General features: G+C 40.6%; 1 protein-coding gene across 1 annotated transcript; it reads right to left on the reverse strand.

Annotated features, from left to right (window-relative positions):
• Positions 1 to 4,392: 4,392 nt before the first annotated feature.
• On the reverse strand, positions 4,393 to 9,285 carry LOC140228262 (potassium channel, subfamily K, member 16-like). The gene is made up of 3 exons (XM_072308835.1): positions 8,940 to 9,285; positions 5,926 to 6,314; positions 4,393 to 4,857 (listed from the first exon to the last, which is right to left on the reverse strand). Exons 1-3 carry the CDS (start codon positions 9,283 to 9,285, stop codon positions 4,393 to 4,395), a joined length of 1,200 nt encoding a protein of 399 aa, XP_072164936.1.
• Positions 9,286 to 9,497: the final 212 nt, after the last annotated feature.

Here is a 9,497-nt window from a genome sequence, read left to right on the forward strand (position 1 = left end):
TTTCCAAAGATTCGTTGATCGGAAAATGAAATGATGTTCGTCATTCGAAGGTTTGTAAATCATAAAATCAAAAAAGTTCACTTTTCCGAAGGTTCGTTGTTCCGAAGGTTTTTCAATCCAAACATGAAAAAAGGTTCGTTATTCCTCCGAAGGTTTGTTAATCATGAAGATGAGAAAGGTTAGTTATTCCGAAGTTTCGGTTATCTTTTAAAGACGATTAAGGTTTGCAATTCCTAAGTTTTGTTCGTGGAGTCACCTTTTTCACTTTTGGATTAATGAAACTTTTTTAATGTTCCGATTAACGAACGTTTGGAATTCCCATAGCACTCGTATTAACGAACCGTCGTAATAAGAACCCTTATTTCATTGTCGGATTAACGAACCTTATGAACAACGAACCTTTGGTGTAACGCCAACATGTTCGTAATAACAAAAACCGTATTACATTTCCGAACTAACGGACATCGAGGTGTATCATAACTTTTGTTGTTGTTGTTTTGTTTTTTTGTAATAAGAGCCTTCGGAACAATAAAACGCACCCGATTCAGTTTCAGATTATTGTGTTACAATAACGCAAGTTACCGAGCGAACACACAGTACAGATGTAATTGAATCGTTAGCCCATTGACGCTGGAAATGCTTGTTCCGCCCCGCATTTACGAAAGCGATCCGCATCTCGTTATAACGGAGCACATTTCTTTTGTTTTTCTTTATCGGTAGTGCTCGGAAAAGACTTCGTTATATCGAAAATTTCGCTGTAACCGTGTTCGTTATAAGCGATTTTTTTTTTTTGCCATAGACTTATGTGGCAATAATTTTGGGACCAGAAATTTTATTTCGTCATAACGAAATTTCGTTATAACCGTGTTCGTTATAACGGGAGTGCACTGTACTAGTATCAAATATGACTCCCATGCCAAAAAGAAAAAAAAAAAAATGTAAGTCTTGAAGATCGTACTTTTCCAGGAGGACATGGTGATCCAAATAACTGTTGTGATGTTAAAACGTAACTTCATATTTGGTGAAAATTGAACGAGACTGAAAGATTTTTCGACGCTTTAGAGATAAAGAATCTCCCTTATATGGTTGCTTTCTTTCTTTGCGTGAACTTCACCAAGGATCGCATCTGGTTGCTTCAAAGAGTGGATACTGCCGTTTGGCTCGATGGGTAGTCCATCATAGATCATATTAAAGGCTTGTGATGGCAGAACTGCGAAACGTGAGCAGTGGTGACCTTAGCCCACGGATCACTGATACTTGATACATGGTAATTTCCCTCCAAAATACTCGTGGTAGGAGTTTTAACTGGAGGTGCATCGCCAAGAGTGAGCTACGGGGTTGTGTGTGCGTGTGTGTGTTTTAAGCATACTTATGATAGACGAGTCCGCAAGAAGGGCATTTTTTAATGTTTCTATTGGTGTCTTTTGTTCTATTGAAGGCATCCACGGTTAGAAAGTTAATCGGCAGTTGCTTATAATCTTGTGTGTTTCTGGAGACATTGCTGCGAATGACCTCTTCTGGCTCGAATAACTTTTGGTTCAAGAAATCTTTCATACTTGATATCTTTAAAAATATATATACAACGTATACATGTACACATGTATATATATATATATATATATATATATATATGAGTGTGTGTGTGTGTGTGTGTGTGTGTACGAGGTGTGTCAGAAAAGTTCCAGGACTAGTATCATAGAAAATTTATTTCAAACCAAAACTTCAAACTAAGAGGTTTCACATTCAAGGTAATTCATCTTGAGTATGTAACTGTGATCTTAGCTCTCTAAAGCCATCAGATTTTTTTACACAATTTTATATACACATCCTCTGCTTCACGTCGTTCAGCAATGAGCACAGAGCAATGAACAAACTTGAAGTTTCAAGTAGGGTTGGGGAACTCTGTCAGACGTGCTGAAAGTGCTGCAGCAAGTCTACGGAGGTGATATGAAATCATGCATACATGCTTTTGTGTTGCAACAGGTTTAAAGAAGGATTAGAAAAACGTGGAAGATGACCCCATAGGAGCGGAAGGCCCTCAACGACCAGGACTGAGATCAACATTGAGCGCATCAGGCATATGGTGCGTGGCAATTGTCGGCTGACTGTTCGAATGATGGCAAATGAGCTAGACATGAATCGGGACAGTGTCTGGAAGATTCTCACTGAAGATCTAGACATGCGGAAAATCTGCGCAAAGACAGTGTCAAAACTCCCTCGTGATGACCAGAAGAATCGACGCATGCAACTTTGCTATGACATCATCGAGCGCCTTGAAACTTGAAACCAAACCAAACTTGCTAGGAAGAGTCATTGCCAGTCATCATCTCAGTCCTGGTCTTTGAGGGCCTTCTGCTCCTTGGGTCATCTTCCACTTCCTCTCATCCTTCTTTAAACCTCTTGCACCACTCAAAAACACAAAGATGTGTGTGACATCGTCCATCTCCGTAGACTTGCTGCAGCACTTTCAGTGCTTTTGACAGAGTTCCCAACCCTACTCGAAACTTCAACTTTATTCATGGCTTTGTGCTCATTATTGCTGAACAACGTGAAACGTAAGGATGTGTATATATAAAATTGTGTAAAAAAGTGTGATGGCTGCAGAGAGCTAAGATCACAGTTACATACTCAAGATAAATTACTTTGAAGGTGAAACCTCGTAGTTTAAAGTTTGGGTTTGAAATTAATCTGCTGTGACACCAGTCGTGGAACTTTTTTGACACACCTCGTATATATATATATAATTGTTCTAAAAAGGCTTGCTAAACGGTGACGCTTCTTCCGTTCTTCTCATGAGGCCCAAAATAGGTCTTGGAGAATACAACTGTAGATGAAATGTTAAAGTTTCTCATCTCAAGAAATACTTTAAACGGCAATGACTGTATCCATACATTGGTACACCGATGTAATGAGTTAAATTCTCTTGTCCGTTTCCTTTGAACACACAAATATCAACGATCTGCAAGTAACTGACGAGTTCACGTTCCGTGGTAGAGCTATGACGAGCTGGTCTTCGTAGACAACCGTGTACTCTTTATCTGTGTACGTGGGGTCGTTGAATTCATTATGCCAGGTCCGGAGATTTTGGGTTCCATGACATTTGCTCCTGCGATAATTGCTCCCATGAAATATCTGCACGCTACGCCAAACATGAATTCTACCCGCAAACATAAACCCTGGTTTTAATCATCACATCAAAATAAACCCAAAAATCTGTCACAACCTAAACATCATCCCTAAGTCCATGGAGGAAAAAATAAGATTGGAGCAACTGTCGGAGGAGCAAATGCATCACCAGATTTTATATGTTGATCTGTCAATTCAGTGTACATGTATCATAAATATTCACCGGAGATAGGGTGCAGATAGCAGAGCGTCTTTGATCAGCAGATGTAGACTGATGTGAATGCAGCGTTGTGTCTTGCGCTTCAATGTTTGCATTCAGTACAATTTTGTACATGGATGCCGATTTATCCGTCTCCATCTCCATTTCCGTGTCCTGAGTTTCTATGTACAATGATACGAACGATCTCTAGACAGTGGACTTCGTGTGCAAGGGATATCAGACCATATTCTCGTCTTCATAGTGAATATTTTTTTTCCATGATAATAATATGTTATGTGATATGAATATTCAAAGCGACTTTGGATTCCCACGCTAGACAATATTCATGAGAGGTGTCTTGCGTGATGAAGCGTGATCGACGGCGCCTAATGTCGCAGTCGTGGGGGGGGGGGGGGGGGGGTTAACCACGGTCCGCAGCACATAATATGCAATGACTACAAGGACAGCGGGGAACTTTGACGCAATATTGAATCTTGATTTTTCACGTCATCATAACAAAATAGATCATTTTAGTACAATATTTGTGTTGTAACTCCTGTCCTCTTTATGAGCGGCATTTATCATCTTTGCAGATGCAATGTACCTGCATCAAATTCCTTCAAGAAATTATCCTCTTCAGGATATACAGGCAGTTGTGTGGGATTTCGATATTAGTATCTTCAGGTTTGTTGAATCAAGTTCAGCGTTGCCCTTACACCCCTTTCACTATCAATTTTTAAATACAGTACAACCACGTACTGACGACCACCGTGAAGGTTCGACAATAAATGTGCCTTCTTGTTTTGGTTTTCCCGTTATTTTTTCCTTTTCACGCTCAGTTGATGACATTGCGGTACACTTCGGGAAGTCGGTGGCATTTGCCGTATTGCTTCATTACCAGTACTTTCGTATTAATCTAAGCCCTGCATGTTCTCTATTAATACACCTAGTGTCAATATGCACATACTTCTGTTCCATTTCGATCGTAATAAACCAAAAACCGCAGGAGTAAGTGATAAGGTACCTACATTAAGAGTCGACACAGCCAACTTCAAATCACGATAGGTCTAGACGATTTCAGTAAAGTTTATTCCTGATGTTCCCTCTACATCCTCATTTATCGCGCCTCCCTCGAGCGGAATCTCCTGGGTTGTGTAGTTGTCGGTGTGGGCGCTGGTGTCCGATGCCGCTTCGTTTGACTCTTCGGCGATTGTCGAATTCACCGTCATACGAAGCTGTTGGCGATGACGTCCCTTCCTCTCGTCGGTGCCTTTCGAACTCCCCGGGGTTCCTGCATCACCCTTCTCTAACTCGTTGCTTTTAGCGCCGTCTTTTGGCCTTTTGGTAAGCATTTCATCGTTGCACTTAGGGCTTTTTCTGTTACCATGCCGAACCCTCGGCACTCGCACTCGCATGGCTTGCTCGACTGTCCTAGAGATACTGTTGGTGGCGCGCTGTTGTTTCTTGACCACCTGGCTGATTATTGTGGAGAGTGCCCCAATTACAGCGAAGAAGTAGACACACATGATGACCTGGAGATTAAAGATTGGCATGACATTTCAATGGATCTGAAAATCGATGAAAGATCAAGAGTGACAGACGAAACGACACGAAAGAAGTGATAATCATATTTTATATTATAGTATATTATCATATTGTTAATTTACAGATCAGCAGTTGCGATCTTAACAAATTTTCATTTGTAGAGGGAGACAAACTGAAGAAACTCAAACCCGAGCCTTCACCCCTCTGAATAATGTAATATCTTTCTTTCATTTATCCTATGCCTTGTCCGCCTTTGACTACTTAACTAACAATGTCGGAATTTCGGAGCTTGGGTATTTGTTCCATGTTCGCATCGTGTCACTGCCGGCAACCAGGGACAGCCTGGTGGTAGTGTCGCTGCCCAGAAAGCAGTACATGACAGGTTCGAGTCCCACTGGTTCCTTTTTCCCGACATGTTTGTTGATTTACAGATCAGCAGTTGCGATCTTAACAAATTTTCATTTGTAGAGGGAGACAAACTGAAGTAACTCAAACCTGAGCCTTCACCCCTCTGAATAATATCTTTCTTTCAATTATATTTTAGTCTATTAATCTGTAAATCGCCGAGCCAAGGGAAAAAAAAAAGGCGAATAAGAAGACAGAAGAGCAGTCCAAAGGGTTGTCTAATTCTCTTTGGTTATTGGTTATCATAAGTTCTTCTCTCAGTTTACGGAAAGCTCTTAACAATCTAATTTGAGTTTTCTTTCTTCCTCGGTATCTTATATACCTCATCTAAATTTTCCCCTCTTTCTTGTTAAGAATTGATATGCGGGTTTGCATTCTCAATCAAACCGACATACCCATTGGACATGCCAACATTCAAAAAGCTTGCTTGTTAATTATTCATGGCAGATTATACTACGCCACTTCACTTTTTCATCCACATTTGATACCTCGTGTTTATCTTATTTGTAAATCTCTCATCACCCACTCACATAAAGTGTAGTCTGTGCATTTCGTCAGGATAATTACTTTGGAAAGCCCCCTCCCCCCCCCCAAAAAAAAAAAAAATAGAGGTAGAAGTAGGAATACAATACAATGAATAAGTGTATTACCCTCAAGCTCCATTTATTCGCTGAGGATCCCTGGTAGTCGTTATTCGGCACGAAGTCGCCCAGTCCCACAGTGGTGAGTGCTATGACGGCGTAATAGTGGGCTTCCGTGTACGTCCAGTCCTGCGTGAAGTGGTAGAGCACGCTGGGTACCAAGACCATAATTGAGTACGTCAGTGTGATGAAACTGATGATGGTCACCACTCTACTGATGATACTGGCGTACATCTTTTCGCTGACCCTGTGCACGGTTTTGACGTAGCGTCGCCAAGTGGCCTTAAGCAGTTCTCCGATAGAGAACATCAGACCACCAGCCAGCGGAATGCCGATCACGGCGAAGAGGACACAGAACACCTGCCCGAAGTTTGTCCGCGGTGCTAGGTTGCCAAAACCTTTGAGGGCAAGAAGAACAAATATATTTAGGCCCACTTTGCATGGGTTGGTAAGATTACAATAGAAGGTGGACAAAATTGATATTTGTTTTTCCATGGCAAAAACTCCATGAATTCTCGTGTAAAAGTGGAAATTCTCAGAAAATTACAACTCGGCACAAATTGTATGCTGTGTTTATGTTACAATATTGGAAATGACAAAATGTAAGACTTTTGCTCAATACACCAAGATCAAAGAGTAAATTCATACGATGTCTGCGGTAGTGAAAACACTTCGGGTTAATTCCGGAAAATTTGACGAATCATTTTTTATTGACATGATAAACGGACCAATCGAACAGCAGCAGACGACGTGTCATAGCTAAAACAAAAACCTGAAGTGCTTTCATTGATTCTGAAGAAGAGGTTAACTTACTTTGAATTTGGGAAATTGGGATATTTTCCGAAATCAAAGGTGGCACAGAACGCTGCTATACCAACGCCCAGTATAGAAACCATCACTGGAAAGGCATGTTTTTAGAAGACAAGGGCCATCGCAATTTTCGAGTTTGCCTAACTAGAAATGGTAGATGTAAATGAGCCGCAAACCGTCCGGCTGAATGCATAACACCATCACTGGAAAGGCATATTATTATTATCATGTAGGTGTAGCAATAAGGCCAAGCGAATGCTGACAAAGTGTTCGGGGCGGGCAAGTGCATGAGAAACCTGGAATTTCACCTTTTCTTTGACGGTATACAGTTACTGTAGATGTTTTTATAGCAGATTTTTCAGATGACACGGAAAAGTGTTATATTTACGTTACATTGGTATAGCATTTTATCCCGGCTAATTTTCAGTACAACGCTCATACAACGCTCATGCAACGCTCATACACTACATGACGATCGTAAAACTAATGATGAATTGTAGTTTTTTCTAGAACACTTTTCTTTTTGTTAAATAGTGTGACTAGATTATGTTTTGTAGGCTTTTTTTCATTTCTTAAAAACCCTGTACATACTCTTCAATATCAAGTCAAATCTTTTGAAAGGATAAAGTTGGTACAGCGGTATTGGTCATGAGTAGAATGTGTTCATAGAACACAAGATGATAAATTTCATCTTATTAATGTGATAATCCCTTCATTGTTGTTGCTATGTTGTAACTGTTTTACATCCCGTTTTCTGTCACATTCATTAAACACACATGCACAGAGCACGGCTTGCCCTGTCCAATTCAGAGCCTCTTTTCTCAGTAAACACTTTTTCCAGAGTGCGTGCTTTCCTTCCAACATTTGGATAGGTACAGTGTATAGTAAGGATTGTCCATTTGACTTGAGTTTACATCATTGAAAGCTTGAAGTCTACTCTTTCAGAATCTGCCGTTAACTAAAATCCATGTCTATTATAGAATTTTTGTTTGTTTTATGATGCATGGTCGCATTTTATACTCCCTTATATTACCCTCCCCACTCCACAAACGAAGGGCTAGTATTGACGTGTGATGCAGCATGTGTATAGCGATGATGGTTAGGCGGTTAATGGATCGAGATTTCTCGTATCATCGTGCATGTTCTAACTAAACTACACGTAGATCAAACTCTGTAGGAGTATTAATAAACTTATGATCAGTTAACTCTGAAACATTCAGGTAAGTAATAGGACATGTCGGATAGGGTAGGAAATCATACGTATAATATCGTTGGCAACATGAGAACACTGAGACAAAAGTGAACATTTACTGAGTAGCGTTGTGCTTGTACTTGTTCCTTTACATGTATCCGCATCTTGGGGAATTGGTCAAGCAATAACACTATTGTCTATATTGATATTGCATGCTCAAATTATAAGGGTATGCAACTACAGTATATATTGTATTCATGAACAAGTTGTGCGGGTACATAAATCGATAGTGTCTTATGACTGACAAACCATGGCCGATGATAGCAGGACACAGGAACACTCTCTTGCATCCTCCCCCCCCCCCCCCTCCCCGATTGTCAAATGTAGGCTTATGTCTTTTACTGGATATTACCGTTCCGTGTTAGAAATAAAGCAGAAATATAAGAAATGTTGTCATGAATAATGAGAAATGAAAACCATGCTTCATTTTAATGAAATTGACATTGCAAAGGTTTGTGGCATTGAGGGTATTTTCCCCGTTTTGGGCAATTTCCTGACTGCATACACACATGGCTGCGATGAACCCTTTAGAAGTATTGTACATGTACACCATTATGTTGTATCGACGACCTTTGATATAAGGAAATTGAAAACTTCCCAACCAGTAAAGTTAAGTAAACTTAACTTTGCAATTCAATGCTTGTTATCAGCGTATATTTTAAGCATGTTAATTTCAATGGTCTTACAAAGACGTGCTTGTATTTTTTAAATCTACGTTAACCTCTTAATAATCTGTACTTGTCACTTTGATACTCAAAAGAACTTCAGTGTGCATTCTCTTAAAAACGGAGAATTAGATCGCACTAAGTTAGCACTCTCCCAGACCAAATGTTCGAATTATTGTTCGTTTTTCTTAATTTCTGGAGTTTGGCAAATATTATTCGTAACTTGCATGCAAAAAAAAATGATAATAATAGTTTCTGAATCATACTTATCGCACACATCGCGACAAAAACCTTACCTACAGTAGTGACGATGGAGAATGTGAAGACATAGGCAGGTTCAAACGACCACGTGCTGGCGATAACCGTCTGATTGCTGATTCCCCCATCCATGACGACGTCGATAGCTCGGTCGGCGTCGAAACCACCCTCGCCTATTGCACGAGTCACGATATCCATCAACTCATGCACATCGGCCTCACCAATGCAGTCATAGTCCTCGATAAGCTGCTTCAGAGCCTCAGTGAACCGCTCGGCATTGCTGACAGCGATCGGACGCTCGAGGTGACGGAACACAAAAGCGCCAGCGAAAAGGTAGACGACGAGGATAAACAGGAGAATACAGCTCTTCGCCCACGGACCCATAATCGACAACCTCGATATCGCACTCGACCGTCTCTTTTTAGCGACTGGCTTTGTGGTAGTAGTGGGCGGCTTATGGGGCATTGACTGAGTTCGCTCATTACAAGACTCGTTTAGTTCGAGAGCACTCATCGCTTTTATTAACAATGTCAACGACCTGATAGTGCAATGTCATGCAACCCATGGAATGTTTTCTCGAAAGATTTAAGTGCGGG

Source organism: Diadema setosum, chromosome 1, assembly GCF_964275005.1.
Source record: "Diadema setosum chromosome 1, eeDiaSeto1, whole genome shotgun sequence".
Classification (NCBI taxonomy): domain Eukaryota; kingdom Metazoa; phylum Echinodermata; class Echinoidea; order Diadematoida; family Diadematidae; genus Diadema; species Diadema setosum.